Source organism: Gossypium hirsutum, chromosome D01 (genome assembly GCF_007990345.1).
Source record: "Gossypium hirsutum isolate 1008001.06 chromosome D01, Gossypium_hirsutum_v2.1, whole genome shotgun sequence".
NCBI lineage: Eukaryota > Viridiplantae > Streptophyta > Magnoliopsida > Malvales > Malvaceae > Gossypium > Gossypium hirsutum.
In genome coordinates, this window is record NC_053437.1 from 4317536 (window position 1) to 4340092 (window position 22557).

The 22557-nt window shown below is 33.2% G+C and overlaps 2 protein-coding genes across 4 annotated transcripts; both read right to left on the bottom strand.

Annotated features, from left to right (window-relative positions):
* Window positions 1-303: 303 nt before the first annotated feature.
* LOC107928104 (probable sodium/metabolite cotransporter BASS1, chloroplastic) lies at window positions 304-3103 on the bottom strand. The gene is made up of 7 exons (XM_016859275.2): window positions 2488-3103; window positions 2214-2307; window positions 2076-2109; window positions 1929-1983; window positions 1305-1388; window positions 932-1219; window positions 304-721 (listed from the first exon to the last, which is right to left on the bottom strand). Exons 1-7 carry the CDS (start codon window positions 2989-2991, stop codon window positions 569-571), a joined length of 1212 nt encoding a protein of 403 aa, XP_016714764.1. The 5' UTR covers window positions 2992-3103; the 3' UTR covers window positions 304-568.
* Window positions 3104-3657: 554 nt separating this feature from the next.
* Window positions 3658-11893, bottom strand: LOC107928105 (protein FLX-like 1). Of its 3 annotated transcripts, none has more exons than XM_016859277.2 (7): window positions 11678-11893; window positions 10926-11572; window positions 10577-10743; window positions 9909-9994; window positions 6072-9759; window positions 4741-4808; window positions 3658-4056 (listed from the first exon to the last, which is right to left on the bottom strand). In XM_016859277.2, exons 2-5 carry the CDS (start codon window positions 11531-11533, stop codon window positions 9667-9669), a joined length of 954 nt encoding a protein of 317 aa, XP_016714766.1. In that variant the 5' UTR covers window positions 11534-11572; window positions 11678-11893; the 3' UTR covers window positions 3658-4056; window positions 4741-4808; window positions 6072-9666. The 3 variants fall into 3 exon arrangements, with proteins under 3 accessions (XP_016714766.1, XP_016714768.1, XP_016714769.1); XM_016859279.2 differs by having other exon boundaries at window positions 9631-9759; window positions 11678-11833; XM_016859280.2 differs by having other exon boundaries at window positions 3658-4072; window positions 9631-9759; window positions 11678-11833.
* Between the last annotated feature and the right edge of the window lie 10664 nt (window positions 11894-22557).

Consider the following 22557-nt stretch of genomic DNA (forward strand, 5'->3'; position numbering starts at 1 on the left):
TTAAATATAAATAGATAAGAAATCAATGAGGTTCAAGAAATTATAAATTATAAATAATATTGAAATATATAAATAAATATTTAAAAACTAAGCTTTACAAACACTTTTTTTTTTCTTTACTATAAAACATTAGTACTTTTCCTTTTATCATTAATTATAAACTTTTTAATGGTAGACTATATATAAATAAATCTACAAATTTTGGCAGAGGGTAGTAATAATAACAAAATTTAACCAAACAAGTCAAGATTGAAATTTCAAAATTTAAAAACAACAAGGACTAAATTTGACTAATTTGAAAAGTATAAAAACTAAACTTGAATAAATTGAAGTATAGGGATTAAATCCACAACTCAAAAGTACAGGAACTTATAGCAGAATTTGACCCCTCTGAAATATAGGGAAGTTTGCATTGCATATCCAAGCCCTGCCTCTTCCTGTTCTGGATACAGGAGATATCCAATGTCTCTAAAAGTGACAATGGCTAACCATAGATACAAATCTGCATCTATCAATGTTTCCTCTAAGAATATCGAAATATATATATAGATATATAGATATATCATTATCACTCCTGGTTCTGCTTTGGCACATCGCGTCGCCAAATTCCGGCCAATATACTACCAAAAATTGAGTGGCATACACTGGACACCGCACATGGTACTGCCGTCAGTGGATTTTGGAAGTGATGAGTAGCAAGAAAAACTCCGAGAACCGAGTTCTGAAACATCAATGAGTTGAATTAAGGATCAAGCAAATGAATAGAACACCGACAAATCATCCACAACATGCTACCACACTATTATTTTTCATGTTAAACAACTAGGATCATTGTTTTAAATGTTCTAACAATAATGCATGGATAGTGCCTGGATGAACCAAATAGAAAGTATGTTCTTTGAAATCGAACTGCTTGAAAAAGTATGCGTACCTGCATGCCAACCTCAATGGAGATCGTTCGTGATGAAGCCACATCAAGCCGAAGCATCCGTGAAAGGACATAGCCAAAGAAAAATCCAGATGCGTGAAGAAGGGATGAAGCTAGCACAACTTGTAGACCAGATGCAAGAATTGCGGAAGAACTTTCGGCAATTGCATTTCCACATAGAACACCAACAGTTCCGACAGCAATGCTTGGCATCAAAGGAGAAACAAATTTAACGAAGCCATGGAAATACTGATTTAGGAATGCACCACCCAATACAGGAAGAAGCACAACCTGGGGTAATAGTCTGGTTAAGTACTAACCACAAGGAATGAACAATATTTGGAGAAAAGAAAAGTTATGCGACAAAAGAATTCACCTGCAGTGTTGAGTTTAGCAGTGCAGCAGCATCTACTGGAACATATTTCCCAGCCAGCATGCTTGTGAGAGAGGGGGTCATAATCTAAAGAATAAAAAATAGCAATAAGAAGAGAGATTAATTGATGCAATGTCAACAATATAATCCTAAGAAGGTAATCCGACAGAGTACTAAAAATCCTACCCCCCCCCCACAAAAAAAAGAAGTATTCATCTTAATAAATTCATGTCAATACTCTACTCAATCGGGATTCGATGCTGCTTATCACATAATATCCTGGATGGTACTTAGAAGAAAGGTCATTGATGTTTCCCAAGTTCTTAAAAAGGCCAATGTAAAATAGAACTCAATTTAACAGTATCTAATATTTTTTTTTCATGTCTTTCATAAAATGGGAACTCAAACCATATTGCATCACAAAAACATGACAAAAATTGTGGAATCAAATATTTACTCATAATTCAGCACTCCCCTACGTACGATCGATGGTCATCAATCAAAAATATTGCCCGCACAAGTGGATGGTACGGTTGAGACATAGTCAATATGAGAAGGTTTATTGATCTTTTTTTAACACCTATTAAATAAGAAAGACAATATGAGGCAAAGTTCTGGTTTACCAACCACAGCAGATAGAGTGCTTGCAGCGGTCATCAACACGGAAAGTGCCACATTTCCTCTGGGAGATAGAAACATCATCAGATGTTATCAGGCAAAAGCATCAATAATTAAAGAAAAATGAATGATACCGATAGACAATTTTTTTTATACCGGGCAAGATATGTGACAATGTTACTTGCTGTACCTGAAATGAAAAAAGGAAAATGCAGCACTATCAAGAGGAAGACTAGGATGGAGAAGTGAAGTATTATATTATACAATACTTGCAAAGAGTGACTATAAGCTTACCACCAGGACAGCAACCAACTAATATTAAACCAGCTGCATAGTGAGATGGCAAATTTAAGAGCTTGCTAACGAAATACCCAGATAAAGGCATAACCTGCAACAAGTTACCCATATATAAAAGTAACATGAACTGCTATGATACTCTTGCTTACACATACCCAAAGTTATTGCCAGAGTCGGATTTCATAAGGTTATTTGGAAACAAGTATATGTAACTCAACAAAGAAAAATTATATAGTTCAACATAAACAACTATAAGTTAAGAAATACAAACCGAATATTGGAGTACAAAACCAGATATCAACTCTTTAGGCATAGCAAGGGCACCACGAAGATCATCTAGAGTAAGAGTCATACCCATACCAAGCATAGTAAGAGTAAGACCAAAAATACTCCATCTGGGGGTAACCCAGCTGAAAGAACTTGGCTTGAACAGTCCAAGTAGACATCCTAAAGAAACCCATAGCGGGAATGCAGTGGAAATCACTTCACCAACCCACTCAATCCAATCTCTGACACTTTTCTTGTTGTTAGCATTGTAACTGTTTGATGAAATGCCGCAGTGAATTTGAAAACGATTGGAAGTCAACGAATTGATGGGTCTATTGGGTAGTTGTTTGTGGGATTGGGATCTTAGTGTCAAGCCAAAAGATGATGAATTGGAAGGTCTGGGAAATGAAAGTAAGAGATTAGGGTATGATAGATAACGGGGTCTTGGTTTCTCTAGAGATTTGAAGTATGTTGTTGTTGCATGAGGGCATGGAAGTGAGGACTGCATTTCTTGATTTGCTTCGCCGTTTTTCAGTTCAGTTTTTCTTTCCTTCCTCAGAAAGGTCCTGTGTAAATATTATTAAAAGTTTGGCTGAGATCTCAATTCATTTATAAAGTAAATGTCACATAATCGAGTACAGACATATATAATAATGACATGTTTTTTAAGATATATTTAAAATATAAAAAATTAAATACATGACACACATATCATCATCTTAATTTTATATTTAAAATTTAAAAATATTAAATAAATGATACACAAGTCATCACCTTAACCTTGTCTATGAATTGTTTTTCTTTCACTTGATAATAATGGTATTATTTTTGCTTTTATAGATATTTTATTGTACTCAACAACCATTAATATTTGAAGTATAATCAAATTAATAGTACCCAAAGCAGAAACTAAAAGGCAGAATCTGACAAACTTTTAGCACCTTTTAGGTGGTTTATTGCATTTTACAATTTAGTACATATATATTATAAATTACATTATATAATAAAAATATAATAAAATGGTCTAAGTTGTTAAAGAATATCATGGTATGACTTCTACTTTAGGACCTAGAACTTTTCTTTTTAAGAAACTACTAAAATAGTTATTTCCCCAGATCTAAGCTTTTACGAGCCATAAGTAGATCTGTAGTCTCTGCATCAACAGCTAGAATCATTGGAGATTAAAGAGCAAATCCAGTGCTTCAAAAATGGTGTTAATGTATGAGTATCAAAGAACAGGACCCGATTTTTTATAAGATGTAAACAAGAAGCCCTGAATAACCTATTGAAGATCAGAAAGTACATGTAAAGTTATAGTTGAGCTTGTATATATATATATGCTTTTTATTCGCAGAGGCAGTAAAAATCACAGTTTAGGTGATTTTGATGAGATGAGTGGAAACTGGCAAGGAATAAACAATGAGATTGCTCTGTTCTGTCACCGATGTGCCACCCATGGCACATTACCAGGTAAGAACTGAGCCTTCAACTCAGCGTTCAGCAGCTCCCTGGTTCCAATTGAGCACTTCCCTATGCTGAGCTCCTCCGGTGCCTTCCAGAGTCAGCCGCTTGCCTATGGGGGCAATAAACTTTTAGCAGATAGACATTGCAGGGTTAGAGGTTGAGCTGGTATATCAGCAAAAAGGACAGCTAGAATTCATCATCCATTACAAATATTAGATAGCTTAATCTCAGGAAGATTTCATAGGTTTACGCAGAGTCAGGGTTGCTTAGAAAACTACAATGAGTAATTTAGGGGATGCACAGGCCTATTCACAATCTTCAATAAAATAAAAGTCTAGCCAGCTATAATTATTATTATTGTAGATTACTCATCATTCAAAAAGCTGCAGAAGGAGAGACACTATCTACATTATCAACCAACCTGCTCTTGCTCATAGAGGCTGAATCTTATAAAACTACATATTTAATTAGCTTCTAGGACCTTTGAATGATATACATATATCCCAAACCATGAAATATTACTGTGCTAGCTAAAATATGATAACTCTATCTAAAAGAGTTATTTGGTCAAATTTTGTGCATTTGATTTAGCTGTCCTTAAAATTCAGATTTATTAATATCTAGCAGTTTTTATGTTGGTTTTATTTCTTTCTTTCACGATTAAATTAGGTAATAACTTTTAAGTTAATTTTTTTTTTAGGTCCAAAGCAAGAAGGAGCTTCCAAGGTGCGACAAAACAACAAAGGAGCAAAGCAGAGAAAACAGCAAGTCCGGCACTGCAGCACCAACATACCTCATGGAACTCAGACATCAACGGATAGTTGCTGAAGCAGACAATTTGCTGGGTACAAGTTTGTAAACCTGAAATAGAAAGAAGACATATTAGTATATAAGTAGCTAGATAAAGTAATACAAATGTGCAAAGCATAAATACTTAAAAAAATAGAAGTTGAAAACGAATAAGGCATGCAATTGTTGAACAAGTAGGGAGTGTGGATAAGATAAAAGAAAAGAAGAGGGAGAAAATAACAATCAAGTATCAAGATAGATAGCACCACATCTTATTTCCTTAAATCTAATATGAAAATGACCAGTTAAAATTTACATATTTAACTGAATACTACCAGAAAGCCCAGAAAGCAGTCACCTAAGTCCTTGATAGTTGATAAAACAATAGCATATAACATAATTGCGTATAACTAGGTCTGGCAAGGAGGGCAGAAGAAGAGATAGAATATGAAGACAATATCAAATATCATGCTCAGATGCCACAAACAGCTTCTGCTGTAGCAAACTAATAGGTGCTCTTTCCAAAAGAACGGTGAATGCCCCTTGATCTACTTGGAAAAGGATAAATAAGTAATCCTCTAGCAAAAGCAAACAATTTTCATGAAGTTTTTTTAAATTCCAAATCCATGAAGGGGACTAGTCTTGTGATACGACAAAAGACAATCCAATTTAAGGTGTAGCTTTATTTTTACCTACAGTAATTAAACCATGTAAGATGGCAGACACTTGGGGCCATTTTAACTTCTTCACAATGACCTAGCAATGTAATACCAAGAGCTCAATCAGAAAACATAGCCTTTACTTTCCTACTTGGTATTACTTATCCTGCTCTACTTCTACATGATGAATAACTTAATTCTTTAATTCTTTACCAAAAATCCTTTGATCACCCCCTCCTAGAGTTTGCCTCTCCAATTATGTTTCACGCATTCTTTGCTACTGAGACGAAAGTGAGATTGTCTACTACAATCCACATTCAAGAATCATAAATCAAGCCTGCTACCTTTTACGTAACAGACCAAATAAACTAAAGAACCATTCACTTGCTAATAGGTATCGCTTCAGAAAAATATTGCAAATAAGCAATACAGAGCATAATATGTACTCTGAATAGCTTCAACAGACAAATCATAAAACCATCACCACAGCTAACACAATATACTTTCTCAGTATGAAAAGAATAAGTACAATAATATAGGAGTGTCAAAAGGCATTTTCAACCGTGGATCACAACACCAGACAAAATTTTAGCTAACAAAAATCGTTTCGCAAACTAGCACAACTAACAATGGAAAACAAAAAGGAAAGCATTTCTCAGAAATTTACATCACTTACTTGACCAGAAAAACCATCTTGCATCATCATTGATGGCCATTTCTTGGCAATATGTCGCATACCTATGCAATGAATAAGCTTCTTCCAGCACTTAAGTTACATTTTTTTCAAATCGAACAAGACATGGATGATATCCCTTAAAAAAGCTCAAGTTTCTCTTGACCTCACTTTCACGTAATAAAGGCATTGATGAGGTATTTACAACCCAAGACAAACTCCTCTATTCTCAATAATTTGCTTCACTGTTGAACAGTTTACATTTCAGCAATTTAACAGTCCCCGCGGCAACTACAACAATGATTTACATACGGTAACAGACAACGGCCTTCTACTTCAGATGAGTAATCCACAAAAATCCATCTCATTGTAGTAGACCAGTAGTAGCATGAGAGAGACAATAGAGAGAAGAAAGGGAGTAGATTGCACACAAACATAAAATAACGTATAAATCTGTCTAAGACCACAGAGTCCAATAAGCTCTTAAAACCAAGTAATAGCTAACTTATTCCAGCAGCAATCACAGCTGAATTAATATTCAAATATAATGAATTGAGAAAGAAACAGACTAGTAATCACAGAAGGAACAAAATCCAAAGACTAGCCAAGTACTTGTCTTAGATCATTGCTCTAAGACCAAAAGGCAAATGGAAAGCATAAAGGAAGAAAGAAAAGGGAAGAGAACGAAATAGGACAAACTTTTAAATAGAAAATTAGTTAGTCATAGAGCATCTGTTTGACAATTAGGCATTTTTTATGTTTAACCAATGGAAATTGAATACTCAAATTATGGAGAAAAAAGAAATAATGATAAATGGCATATACACACAAATGGCAGCAATTTTATTTTAAAGGTGAAGAAGAGAAGAAGCTGCAATACCAGCGAAAGCACCAATGCTTCCATGAGGCAACACTAGATGTGATGTTAAATCAAGAGTGAAGCCATTATGATAATGGACACAACCAGTCCAAGAAACCAGAGATATAAAGAATATATAACTTACTGTTAGAGAGACAAATACATACTATGAAATCCTAAAGCACATAGCCCCTCAATCGTAAAATGGAAATCCTATCTGAATGCTGACATACAGTCTACAAATTTGGAAGTCCCAGAAAGTTTATAAGGTCATATTCATGACCTGCTTTATTGCCATGTCATTCTTAAATTATCTATCCAATAACCCTATTATTTCTGGTATCCCCCATGACACTAAGTTCAATGGAAGTTGGTTCTTTTGCTAGCCTCGTCTCAACAGAATCTAATCCTATGATCTGGATCCCAGTTCCAATAGGTAAGATATTCAAAACTGAAGACATATGCCAGAAGCAAATATAAACAAAATTTCACATATTTAAAGAAGAGTTCGTATAATCTGTTGAGTTGCTGCTTTCAACTTCACAGGAAGTCAAGTATCAGGAAGAAGTGCTAGGATGTTTCTCATCTTTCATAAAATTTGAAAAGAATGAAAATTCAACACAAGATGTTACTTATTTATCAAAACAAGGGTAGTTTTTCTTTACACTCGGGATGCAGTATTCATACAGTTTCATACAAATTCCAGAGAACAAATTTCAGGAAATATTCATAATATATATATTGAGGGGTGGGGGGGGCATCATATAGGCTGTAAATCAAAGGGGGTTAAAAAAACCATCAGATGATGAGAGAAGCCAGTCAAGCATAAGTGGTACAGATACAATAGTGGTCCAAGCAATGGAGGCCAGAGGGTGGCCATTGTGATAAAGTATGATCTCACTCTCCTTTAAAAATCTCTGAGAAAGGTAGCAATGATCCACAAAAAAAAGAAGGGTCACAGTCCTGAAGAACTGCTCTAGTGTCCAAGGTGACAGACTTTGTAAAAGAAATCCTAAAAGCCAGGCCAGTTGAAACCAGATAAAACTAGTAAGGAAGCTACCTGTTCTGACATTTATAGGGAATGTCAGGTGTCAGCTAGTTGCTCTTACTTGTATCCTAGAATTTCCCAAGGCACATATATTTGTCCCTATTCAGTCTAGCAATGGATATATTTTTCCAACTAAGACTGTTGCCATCATATCCCTCACTAGTTCTATAGTTGGCATCACATGTAACCTCTGTAAGCTGGATCTGCCAACATTAAAAGAACATATCTGACTTTGACATTATTTTGCACGCACCCCCCTCATTGATCCACGCTGTGCATATTGTGGATTGGGAGCAACATTGTGCTCCTTTTCAGTGTAAATCCTAAAGTTTGGCTCCACTCTTACCACAACAGAACCTAGAGTTTCTGTATATATAAGCAACAATACAATCTTGCAAAATGTTTTAAGCCTACTTCTTGCATAAATGGATAAGCTGCAGAAAACCTTGCGATCACATCTTTTGCAGGAAAAAGTTGCTAGGATATTCTTCTATCATCTTATTCTCAGTTAAACTCAAGGGTTGGACAAAACTAAGCTTCAAACTAGATAACAAATGTAAGCACTTCCACCTAATACACAAAAACTAAATAGAAATAATATAGTAAGACCCAGAAATATAATCCTACTCAAACAGGAACTCTGGAACCAACGCCAGAGGCATATCTAGCTTAAATGAAATTTACTGTATACCCATTGATTGGAAAAACTCTAGAGAACACAAAATGAATAAATAAATGGCACAGGAACCAGAGAAAGAAAACCAAAACAGAAAATATTATCTAGAAAAAAGAAGTAAACGTCATTCAATGAGCTGAAAATCTGTTCTTTTTCATTTCTCAATTCGTTTTTCTGTAATAGAGCATGCATCACCTTAAGTTTGCAGTAGAATAGACCGAGGACCTGATAATAAAGGCAATGATGATTAATCTTCATAGTACAAATAGATGAAACTAAAACCCCTTGCCAGTTTGCACAATCTATAGATGTAACCTCTTAAGGAACTCCATGGGAAATTAACAAAGCAAAGGTGCATGAGTATAGCAAGGCTGCCTAACTAAGGTGAAAAAGCAACGGAAAGACAACTACCAAATGAACTATGAAGGTCAGCTTAGATGTAATACTAATCTTTAATGGAAGAGGCCCAAGAGAAAACAGAAGAAAAAACAAGCTAGAAAAGCTGGCTAAATTTTATCAATATTTTGCTAAATTGAGCCAGACACTGAAGAGTAGTCACTCTTCTGCAAATAAACAGAAGAAGCACAACCGAACAACTCCATATTCCATGAGAAATGGAAGAGGAAGAAGGAGCAGCAGCAGCATATGTGCTAGTATTACAGGAATCCAATGATTCCTATTCTTCAAAAGCAAACATCTACCTCAAAAAGGCATGGCAAGGTCTTGTCCACATAATGAATGATGAAACTCAAATTTCATTAAGATATCTAAGAAAAGAAAAGTATCAAATTGAAATGCTGTATCACAAATCAACTGAGAAAATATATGCACCAGACAATATCAAGCAGACAACAGCATACTGCAACTTTTAAGCAAATATAAATAATGTTTTTAGGTACAATTCCAGAACACCCATCATATTATAAATCGTAATAGCTCAAATCCAAGCCTAGATAACTAATAAGTTGCCCAGAAGTACCAGATGAATCATCTTAGCATGATTTGGAAAATCAAACTAGCGATGTCCTTGAGCTCTCTGCATGTCATATGCACCCCAGGAACCAGAAGCAGGACCATACTGACGATAAACATCCACCCCACCCTGAACCTGTAATGCAAGGAGAAAAACCAATCATTCTTTAAAGAAAATAATGGATATACATAAAACTTGCAAATGTAGCTCACATGCAAGTCCATACAAATCTAAGCAAACACAAAGCAGAAAGTGTTGAACATGTACATAAAATAGAAACTTACAGGATTCATGCCATAGTTGACATGATAAGTATTTCCAGTATATCCAGCTTCAGGGTTTCCATAATTTGCATTATAACCAGATACAGCTGAAAATTATGGACAAAGGAAATGTTATTCATAAACAGAGAAAAACCACTATTAGTTAGTCTGTTACATAAACAGAAAAATCAGGCTTCATCCAGTACATCAAGCCTCACAGCTTAAAGGATAAGACTTACCGGGTGAACTTTCAAACAGCTAACTAGAATTTATGGTAAATAAGACTTACATCAGGCTTCATCCACTACTCATATGATAAGACTTACTGGGTGAACTATCAAACAGCTAACTAGAATTTATGTTAAATAAGATGTCAAGGAGCCTTAGATAAAAGAAAAAGATGGCTTGAGTGATTAAATTAGCTCAAACTTCAAAAAAACAAAAGGATTTATTTACTTTGTAGTTTGTACGCACTTCAGCATTGACAGCACATATATCCTCAAGTTAGAATGAAAACCAACCCAACATCTACATAAAAACTTAACTCTCAACTAAAGATCATATCATAAAAATAGAAAAGTGAAAAGAGCAGTGCATGAAACTCAGACAGCAACATGCTTCCACTGAAATAAAGTCCACTATGTTAAAAAAAAACATGGATTAAATATTTAAATGAAGGGCCTCCATACCAGGATTAGCACCAGTGCCACCACCAGCGCGAGTTCTCTTTTCTGCATTAGCAACTTCTGCACGAAGCTTTTCCAACTCCCGAGCCATTGAGATCAATTTCTTCTCCATCACCTGACCATGTTCATAATTTTCCGCATATCCTTTCTTCTCATATTCAATGGCAGCTCTAAAGGTCGAGAAAATCAAACAAAAACCATCAGAAAACCAAACGCCGTACAACAATTTAACAAAGGCACATATACGATCGAAAATAAATTTTCTATTTCACTCAAACAAATAGTTTTCATTCTCACAATAACTCTCATATGAAAAAGTTTTGAGAAATGTGAAAAAAAAGTAACTTGTCACCTTGCACGTTGCAATTCCTGTTTCAAATTTTCAATCTCAGCCTTCAGAACAGGAGCCTGTTGCAATTCCCCAGTAAGTCTTGTCAAATCTTGACTCATAATCTGAACCTGACCCGTTAGATCCTGCTTCACAGCACTAAGCTGCTTAATATCACCATTAACCTTAACAAGCTCAGCTCGCATAGCCTCCAGTTCACGAAGATCAGCCTCCAACCGAACCGACTTCTCATACATCTCTCTCATCTGAACATCCTTCTCCGCCCTCAACGAATCTGCATAATGAGACATCTGTTTTAACTCATGCTGAGCAGCCTCCAATTCCTGCTTTAACGCAACATGAGTCGCTGCCAGCCTTTGATTATCCGCCAGGAGGGCTTGAATTTCTTGCAATTGAACTCCAAGACGCTCCTCAATGATAGCTGGATGAGGAGGAAACCCTCTAGGACCCAACACAAATTGGGGTTCTCTTATTTCATCCAGTAAAACTGGGTGTGGTGGCATTGGTCCTAGGCCTCTAGCATAAGGATGTTCGTGCACCGGCGGCAGCAATCCAGCATGAGGTGGCCCTTTCATCGGAATAGGCGGTGGCCCACGATTTCTTCCAGACATAACTAAACTATCGTTCTTTAAAATCAATGTAAAAGTGTACTGAACAGAATTATATATAATTTATATCAAATAATGAATACATTCTGAAACCCAAATAAACAAACAAATGGAATTAAAAAGCAGACAAACGTGGCGTTTCATTACCTGGAAAATTAATGAGAAAACAAAATTCTAATTGAAATTTTGCAATACAAACACTAGAGCTGGCTATTTGGACACGGAAGAAAATTTAGCGAAAAGCAAGAGAATCACTTAAAATTCTCGGGTACCAAAAAAGAAAGGGTATAAACGGGCCAAACTTAATCAGCTGATAACTCTGAACTTTTGACCCGTAACTATTTTAATAATTCTCCAGGAATCAATTTAAAGGAAGTGAGGGTTTTTTTTTTATGGAAACCAGTAAGACATGAGATTTATATTTAATAAAAATTAAATTTATTTATTAAATTGTTTATTCCATCCTAAATTAACCATTAACTATAGGTAAATTACACCAACAGTAACTCAACTTTCGAAAAATAACAAAATAGTGACGTTATTGAAAAGTGACAAATCAGTCACTCATTAACATTTTTCGTCACAGACTTAACGGGATAGCTGATGTGGCTAGTTAACTAGCTGATGTGGCTAATTAACTAGTCACGTTAGATAAGTAGTCAAAGGGTAAAAAAGAAAAGAAAAGATGATTGGTTAAGGGTAAAAAGAAGAAAAAGAGAAATGGAGAAGAAGAAGAATGGAAAATGGAAAATTACCCATCGAGTATAACTGTCGGTGGTGGTGATCGACCGAAAAAGCAGTAGTATTTGAGGGATTGATTGGGAAATTTGTTTTCGCTTTCGATCCACACAGTGCCATTGTTGCTATACTGTAAGCTCAAGCCGCTTCTTCGGTGGAATCAAAAGTACCTAACCAAACCCGAGTTTTTTCCACGGGTTTTGGATCTCAACTGCAAATCTACCCCATTGTCTTTTTCAAACACCTCTGTATTTGGGTTCTCTCCATCAAGGACGGCGGGACCCCTCCCTTTCCTTATCGAAAAATAAGTAAATAAAAAATGGGATTTTTTTCAAATCTCACAAAAGGGTTATCCAAAATCAAGTGTATAAGCTCAAAATATTAAATAAATGGTAATAATTGTTATACAAATGCAAAGGGGATTGATGATGAAAAAATCGCAAGAGCCAAAACCCTAAGCAATGTAAAGGCCAAAACTGCCTAGACATCTTAGCAAAGGCAAAGTTGTATCCAAGAACCCACCGAAGGTAACTAGCTTCCTTTGGTTCAAGTTCACGAAAAAGGAACACTCCATTTTAGCATGGACAAGGTTGAGGTACGATGAATCTAGCTAAAGAAGAGCTTGGGTTTTGAGCTAAAAATGATTTAGGGTGTGCAGATTTCAAGGTCTTGAATGTGTTGAAATGTTGCTCGGGGTTAAGTTTTTTTTGAGTCAGAATCTTTTGCGACCCCAAAGTTAGGGGAGTCGAAGCCTTCCAACATTGTTTTACACACTAAGGATTCAAATGCAAAGCACTTATGGCTTTCTTATGCAAAAACAACTCTAAGTTCAATGGTTTTAGCAACTGCATCAAGATGGTTATGGTGAGAACCTCAGCGGCCATGATGCAGCAGAGGGCGTTGGCCATGGAGGCGTCGGTGTCGTGGAAGCGTAGTCATCTTTGAGTTCCCAGATTTTGACCCTTGGGAATCACTGGTATGAAGTCCTTCTATTTTCTCTTATTCTTCTCATCTTCTTCTCCATTTATTCTCTTATTCTTCTACTGCCCAGACTTCTTAAATGGGGCTGTTTAAATGACAACTAGCCCACCATTAAATGCCATGTTGCTTTTCCGTTACGTCTATAACGTAAAATGGTTAAAAGGACTGTTTTGTTAATTTTCAAAAGTTAAGTGACTGGATTGACACTTGAGTGACTGTTTTGTCAGCTACCCCAAAGTTGAGTGATTGTTGATGTAATTTACCCTTAACTATATTAACCATTATATTTGATCGAAACACTTAGGTTATCTTAAATTACTTTCGTAATTTGATATCTAAAATTTGGCTTATTCTAAGTGTTTTTTTATATGTTTTTTTTTATTTTTAGTTTTAAGCATTAATAAATGTTTTTGTTAGTTTTATGTCATTTTTGGGATCCAAAATAGACAATCGTGTCATAAGGAACCTAATAATATGATTGAGCGGTGTAGGGAAACGATAATAACCCGAACTTGAAAAAATCATCATGTTGAAGTGAGGAAAATTGAGGTCAACTCCAGTGATATCGTGATACTAGAGCCTGGGTATTGCGATACTAAGACCCCTAAGACTTCCAAGTTCAAGACTGTTTTGGGTATCGCGATACCGCTACTTGAGAGGTGAAAAACTACAGGGCAATTTTGTATCTAAATAAGCTTATGTTTTTTTTTTTATTTAAGGGCATAATGATCAATGTTAAGTTAAATGTTATTAGACTATAAATACTACTTTATAAGCTTTTGATTTCAAATTTTGTTGGCCAAACATTTTCTCCTTAGTTTCATAGTTCTTAATTTAGGTTTTCAATTTTTTTTCTCTTCTTTTATTTTCTTTCTTTTTCATTCATTTTTGTTTTTGTTGTAGTTTTTTTATTTCTTCATTTTTCCTAGAACATTGTGGATGAAAATGTATTAAATGCTTACACTTCATCGAATGTGTAACACCCCTAACCCGTATCCGTCGCCGAATTAGGGTTACGAGGCATTACTGAACAAAACACAACCATTGCAAAATCAAAACATATACATTGTATATAAATATTTAAAATTTAATAAACTTGATCTAATATTAAATATGACATATTATGAGCTTCACTTAGATCATTTAAAACAAAATAAAGACATTACAATCCAGCTAATTGATAAGGAAATAAATCATTTTCGTATGACAATTAAATTAAAATACAATATAACAAAGTATGACCTTCAAAACATTTATCTAGTCTATACATGCCAGAGTTAAAATTTTAACATTTTAATACCGAGAGAGTAGATAGAGTGATGATCTTGCTGACAATCCTCAAGCTTGAAGCTTGATCTTTAAATCTATAAAATAGAAAGATATAAACAAACAAAGTAAGCTTTTATAGCTTAGTAAGTTTACAACATAACCAAATATAAAATAAATTATATAATTTCCTGCGTACACTTAATGAAATCGCGAATACTACGTATATTACCATTTGAATATTGCTATTCATAAACATCTTATTTATAACCAAATATATGAACTCATAGCATTCATATCAAAGAGTACATATATATATATGACATGCATATAATCAAATGTATTTATAAATACTCATCAAACTTTACAACCAATACATTTACACATCAGTTACGTATAGTCAAATGCTTACATAATTATCAACATCTAAGACCGAATGCATGTACACTTTAAACAAGAATAGTCAAATGCATATATATATATATGCTTAACAAAGATTATCAACGAATGTATATATATACATATGCCTCAAACAAGTTTAACCGAATATATTCCTACTTACCAAAAATGCATTTCACCGTATAGGTAGATGCTTATTAAATGCATATATATAGATTATCACATGCATACATCCGAATATATATATAAACTTAGCAAATGCATAAGAACAAATATATATATTTATATGCTCTTCAATTACATATAAACGAATGCTTATATGCTTATATGCTCATCAACATCCAATGACCGAATATATGTACATGTTCTTCAAATTCATATGACATAATTCATTCGCATATACATTATATTTAAACACGTAATATAAACAGATTCACCGGCACTTTGACTGCTAGGTTTAAAACCTGATTCAGTACACCGATTTTTGGCCTGCTAGACTTAAAGTCTGAAATGTTTCACCGGCATCAAGCCTGCTAGACATAAAGTTTGAATTGTTTCACCGGCATAAAGTCTACTAGACATAAAGTCTGAATTGTTTCACCGGCATCCAGCCTACTAGGCATAGAGTCTGAATTATCTCACTGGCAATAAGCCTTCTAGGCACTGAGCTTGAAATCTCAATTCACATAAGTTGTATCTCGTATTCAAACTATTTATGGATATAAATCCATACGAAAAATTTAGCTCAAAACTTATAATCTTTCTCTTTGAACACATGGATATATATATTTATATAATTTGTATTATCAATTCCAGCTTCATAACTCAATGATTCCACCGAACATATTTATACATAACCTTATATTTTGGATCCTTCTACTACTATCATACTATTAACTTATAATATACTTAAATAATATACATTTAACATTCGAACATATTAAAATAATCTAAGCTAATAATTTCATACCATTAATTCAATAACTTATACATATGCATATGCATATGCATATACATTTACATTCGACCTCATGTATACATATATAATTTCATACCTAATTTCAATTCAAGAAATTATACATGTACATTTATACATATTCAAATCTACCATATAAATGTATAAATTCATACTCAATTTCAAAACAAGAACTTATACATATATATATATATGCATAATCGATCCTCATATACTTATATAATGACATATCTAAATTCAATACACAACACATACATGTATATTTGCATGCTTATTCGAATATATATATACAATTATAACATACATATCACAAATCAAATCCAAGAGTTTATACATATATGTACTTATATAATCATTCGAACCTTATATATATACATATATCTTATACATATCTTTGATTAATCCAATAATTTATACATGTATATACTTATATACCATTTATACTTTAACTAAATTTAAAGGTTTATATAAGTATAAGCCTATATATATATTCGAACATTAATAATACATGTATATCATTCATACTTTATTTTATTTCAATCAATATACTTTTAAATTAAAGTTCAACAAAAATACAATACATTTACATCCATATATACCGATTTAATAACATTAAATAGCTAATAGACTTACCTCGGATAGTGAAAAATCGAAACCGGACGATTAGTCGACGACTTTAGCTTTTCCCAGATCTAACTCTGATTTCTTTGGTTCTTGATCTAAATATATTCAAAATGAGCTAAATTAAATATTATTACATTCAATTTAGTCCAAAAACACATAAATAGTCAAATTACCATTTTACCCCTAACATTTACACTTTTTGCAATTTAGTCCCTATTGCATAAAACACAAAATACACAAAATTTTCCTACACTATACAAGGGCCGAATGTTCCTAGTGCTCATACAAGTCCACACATTTTATTTACTTCACATTTTAGTCCCCCAAAAATTTAATTTCACAATTTAGCCCTAATTACTCAATTTCACCAAAAATTCAAAGACAAAACATGTTTATCTTTCACATATATATCTTTCATATTTCATCATCAACTATCACAAAGCTCAAGCATTCATCAATGGCGTATCACAAAATCATAACCAAATTCTAAAATTAAAGCATGGGTCTTGTAGTACACAAAGCAGCGATCTCAAAAACGTAAAAATTTTCAAAAACCGAACAAAAACAAACCTTTAATTAAGCAAGGATATGGCCAAACCTTCTTCAAGCATTTTAATGGCTTTCTTTCATCTCAATTTCGGCTAAAGAAGATGATACAAACTATATTTTATGTTTTAACTATTATGTATTATAATAATTTATAATCTACTAATTTAACCTTATTAAAAATAATTATAACCTTTATATATTAAGGTTAGTTTTGACCTTAGCCACCCACTATCTAAATAGTGGTTAAATTGCATCTTTAAACCTTCTGATTAAAAAGACAACAACAAATGGATGCTTTTAGATTTAACCCCTAAATTTTTATTTTGCGCGATTAAGCCCTTTTTATCAAATTGAGCACTCAAGCGATCAAATTTTCATACGAAATTTTCACACATAGTAATTCACATACTAAAAATACCAAAAATAATTTTAAATTATTTTTTTGACTCGGATTTGTGGTCTCGAAACCACTTTGTCTGATTAGGGTCAAAATCGGGCTGTTACAGGATGTTTATCTATTAATGAACATTCTCATAACTTTTATCTTTTGTATTTTAAGTTTACTATGTGTTTGTTAAAATGCTTGTGCAAAATTTAAGTTCAATCATGTGCTAAATTGTTTTATTGGTTGATTGATGAGTGAGTTCACTACAGTAAAATAGGTTTATAGCGGCGTTTTTTGGCCATATAAGCACCGCTAAAAAAATTTGCAGCGTTTTGATAAGTGCCTTAAAAAATGCCACTATAGATAACGCTGCTAAATTTGCAACGTTTATGTGGAAAAACGCCGCTATAGAACATGACCTTTAGCGACGCTTCTTATAAAAATGGCACTAGCTTTGGCGGTACTTTTTCAACAAACGCCACTATAGAACATGATCTTTAGCAGTGCTTTTCCCACAAATGTCGCTAAAGGTCATGTTCTTTGGCGGCGTTTATGGGAAAACACCACTAGCTTTAGCATATTTTACCAAACCATTTTAATTCGTATAGAACCCGAATTGTCAACATAATTTCCTGTAACATCAAATCCAACCAAAAACTTCAAATCTAAATGATACTATCACGAAAGAAATATGTATATGATCTAAATTAATAAATGAAATAACATATTATATTATATTCAAAAGTTATATTGTTAAAATATTCTCACAATAAGAAAACAAAAGTCTAAGATGGCAGATTCTATGACAGCTGAAGCATTTTCATCATATTCTGAAGCTGTAGCTAGAGTTCATCATATTTTCTTGTTGCATCTGCTTCCTTCGCTGCTGCCTCTGCTTTAAGTTGTAGCTAGAGTTCATCATATTTTCTTTGAGCCTCTACTTCTCTTGATGTTGCCTCTGCTTTAAGTTGAGCAACTTGCTTAACTGTGCTCACTTGCATCTTAGCCATCTGGTTTCTTAACCTCTGAACTTCAGCTTGAGCCTAATTTCCCGAAGACATGTATTGCTGCGAGCTAGATCCAAAATATTGGGTTGGGTTAACAAAATATTCGGTAATCAATGTCGTCTAGATTAACAGAACTATCACTTACTCTGCCCTTTTATCCTTTAGTTTCTCCTAATAAATCAATTAATGAGTTAGAAACGAAATGTATAATCAAACAAATGCAACATAACTTGGCATTATTTGCATTACAAACGACGAATTAAATCGTTATAATTAAACATGATAAATATTTAAAATAATTCAAATTTTATTAAGTAAATCTACAATAATTTTTACAATTTCAATAGTCATAGGAGATCCATTTCTTTCTATGTGTAATGTCAAAAAGCTAAAGGCGTCCAACTTTTTGACCAGACGACAGTTCTACAATATAACAGGAAAAATATTATTTAGTAGAAAGTAATTAATATTTGACACAATTAATAAATTCAAAATACCTCGTCATCAGCTATACAAGCAAAACTTTTCGACCTAACTGTGTGCATGAATTTTTGTTTTTGCCTACTTATAGTTCCAACTCACTCACAATCTTACATTATGAAATTATCATTACGTATATAGTAAATACTATAAACTGAAATAGTTATAAGAGTTTGGAAGTACGTAATACCTCTCCTTTCTTTGAATTCCAAAATCTAACTGCATCTTCCCATTGGTACCTCAGTATTCCCGGCGGGACATTTCACAATTTCTCTTTGAAGCTTATATTTTTCTTAAAATATTAATTCTTTAAAGTTGTAGGACCCCGAATTCTGGGCTAGAAGTTTTAAGGTCTGTAGGTAGGGTCAGTTGCTAAATCAGGCATTCGAGCTTATTTTCGCATTCAAGTGATAGAATGGGTTTGCTGGTCTGGTGGTTAGTGGTATGCTAGTGTATCTCTAGGTCACGTGTTCGAACCTTTGTGTGTGCATTTTGGAGAAATATTTTTATTTTGTTAAATAGTAAACTTGTTTTAAGTTTTTAAAAAATAATTATTAGTTTTTTTTTTTGTTTTTTTTTGGTTACTGTTTCTTGCACGTTCTCCTCTCCCTCTCCCTCTTTTTGGTTTTCTTTTTTTTTTCTCTCTCTTTTCTTTTAGGAAAAATGGTTTTTCTTGCAGATTTCAGAGAGCTTTGCTCCTTTGTCGATGATTTGGTATCTAGATGTCATTGATCACGAATTAAGGTGTGGGTTCCGTATCTTTCTAATTTATTTGTGAATTCTCGTTTTGACAATGTGAAAGTCTGCATTTTGTGTGTGTTTGCAAATCGATTGTTTAGGATGTTGTTCTGCTATTTTTATGCATAGAACTTGTTTGATTTGGTAAAATTTTGAATGATCGAGGGTTGGGAAGTGCTTCGAGGTTGAAAGCACGTTTTTTGGGGCTATTTTAGGGTGGTTTCTTGACCACACGGGTGGCCATACGGGCGTGCGCCCCTATACGGGAAGTTTACACTGTCGTGTGTAATTGGGAATTAGGGTTTCTAGGCTAATTTGGGTGCTACACGCCTGTATGGTTGTTTTGGGAAATTAGTCGATTTTTACACAATCGTGTCTCCTGAGCACACGGGTGTATGTGTTTAGGGATTAGGGATTTAGTTTTGGTGTCACACGATCGTGTGGCTAATTTGGTGATTTAGGGATCCCACATGGGCCTGTGAGACCCTCACACGGCTGTGTCTGCCCTACACTCTATTTTAGTACAAACGGACAGAGAGTTACACGGCTGGATCACACGACTATGTCCCTAGGTCACACAGGCTTGTGCCTCCTTCCACATGGGTGTGTGTCCCTCCACATGGGCGTGTTGACCCCCTCACACGGCCTAGACTTTTTCACACGGCTGGAGCACACGGCCTAATCACATCGAAATAAGACAACCTTTCATTTGCCATAGTAATCCAATTCAATAATGTCCGTAAGAAGTCCGTAATACTCCACATTTCCCTCAACATGATTACTATCTCTAGCACTAGCATAACTTGTAATTGAAGAATTAATAACTATTCCACAATTTTGAGTCTTCCTCAATCTTTCACAAGATTTTGTATGAAACATGAATCCATTAATAAGAAAGGCATTATATCTTTTTACTACTCTGTTCAGACCTTGAGAAAGCCATTTAACTTCTTCATTAACGTCCTTTCCACTCCAAACCTATAAAATTGAAAGTAAATTGATTAATCATAATGTTATACGAAAACATTATTATTTGTCATTGAAAGCTTCAGTTGCATACCGTCTACCCTAACCATTCATGAAAAGATTCTGTGAATAACTTATGAATCTCTCGATGTTATAATCTTCGGGAGTGTGAACAAGATCTCAAGGCTTGTTTGTACTCATTATGTTAAAAAGTGGATTAGTTGGTTAGAAGATAAACAAATGAAAAAGATAAATATTTATCAAATTCTAAAACTTGCTTGTGTAATGGTTCAATTGAATCGTGGTGAAAAAGAATATATGGATGTGCTTATACTCAAGATCTATCATCTAAGTATGCAATTTCAACTTTACCAATTGGTTGTCCATAACTTCAAAATAGATAAGTTTCAGCTAAGTTATGATTAGTGAGCCCAACATTTCTACTTGGTCTATTCAGTCTTGTTTCAACATCTTTTAAATATCTAGAGCAGAAAGTCATACATTCATCTGCTAAGTAACCTTCAACAGTTGATCCTTCTGGATAACGCTTATTACGACAATAGGACTTCAATTTGCATAGGAACCTAAACACGATATACAACATTATCAAAAGTGTAAGTAAAGGTATATTCATGAATGAATGAAAACTTTGCAAATAAATTAGCACCTCTCTATAGGATACATCTACCGATAGAAAACCGGTCCCCCAAGTTTTGCTTCATGAGGGAGATGGATTAGTAAGTGCACCACACTTGCCCCTTGTCTCCATCTATCTATGACCTTTGAAAAATATTAGTGTTGAGTTGCTAATCATTTGTATAGTTAATTGCAACTAAAGATATAATTTAAACCGGAAAGTAAAGATAATAAACATAAAAAATATTTACACAATTCAAAACTTCTTTCTATACTTTTGAGATTTTTTTAATGAATAACCCATTATAAATTAATAATATAAAATGTGATTTAAGCTTAATTCATTTTCTATCTTATAACCTCACTCCTATACATTTATTTATATTCACTTTTACTTTCCCACGCAGTTCTTTTGACGGACAAAAGTGTTCTTTCTATTAGTACACAAATCAATAAGCAGATTTTCTGCTACTATAATGAAATAATGCCATTGAAAATTTGCCGCCATTGAAAATTTGCCGCAATTAAATTCTTGTACTTGTAACAAATTTTATTTAAATAATAAATTTAAAATGACTTAATTATAGGTTAACAAATTATATTTTAATTGGATTGATTTATTTTATTTTTTTGATTAATATAAAGTGAACTTTATTTTAAATATTATTTAATTTAAATTTAAATAAAATAATAAAATATAAAAAACTCGAAATTAACAAAAAAGGAACAAACAAACTTTCTATTAAAATAACTATAGTAAATTTACAGATTATCGAATTGGGACATTAGTTATAAAATATAAAATATATTATTATATTGTTTTAAAATATTAAATGAAATTTAAATAAAAGGTTTAAGAAATTTTCAATTTTTCGTTGGATTCGATTCAATAATATGAACAAACATAATTTTTTTTAAAATATCAAAAGAAAATAATTAAAAATAAAATAAAGTTGAACATCCCAACCAATTAATAAAAGAATATCATCTTAGAAAAAATTTTGGAAAATTCATCATTTTCTCAATTTTTTTGAAAAGTATTTTTCAATAACTAGAAGAAAATAAGTTAGAATATACTCTAAATTTATGTACATTTTTAATATATATATATATATATTTTTTTTGAATTTCAAAATTCATATTCAATTATTAATGTCATTAAAATTCTTTTACTAAATTTGTTGGTGTGATATTTTAAAATAAAAAAACTTGATATTTATATAAACAAATAATATTATAATAAATTTAAATTTAATATACAAATTTTAATAGTATTAACAAT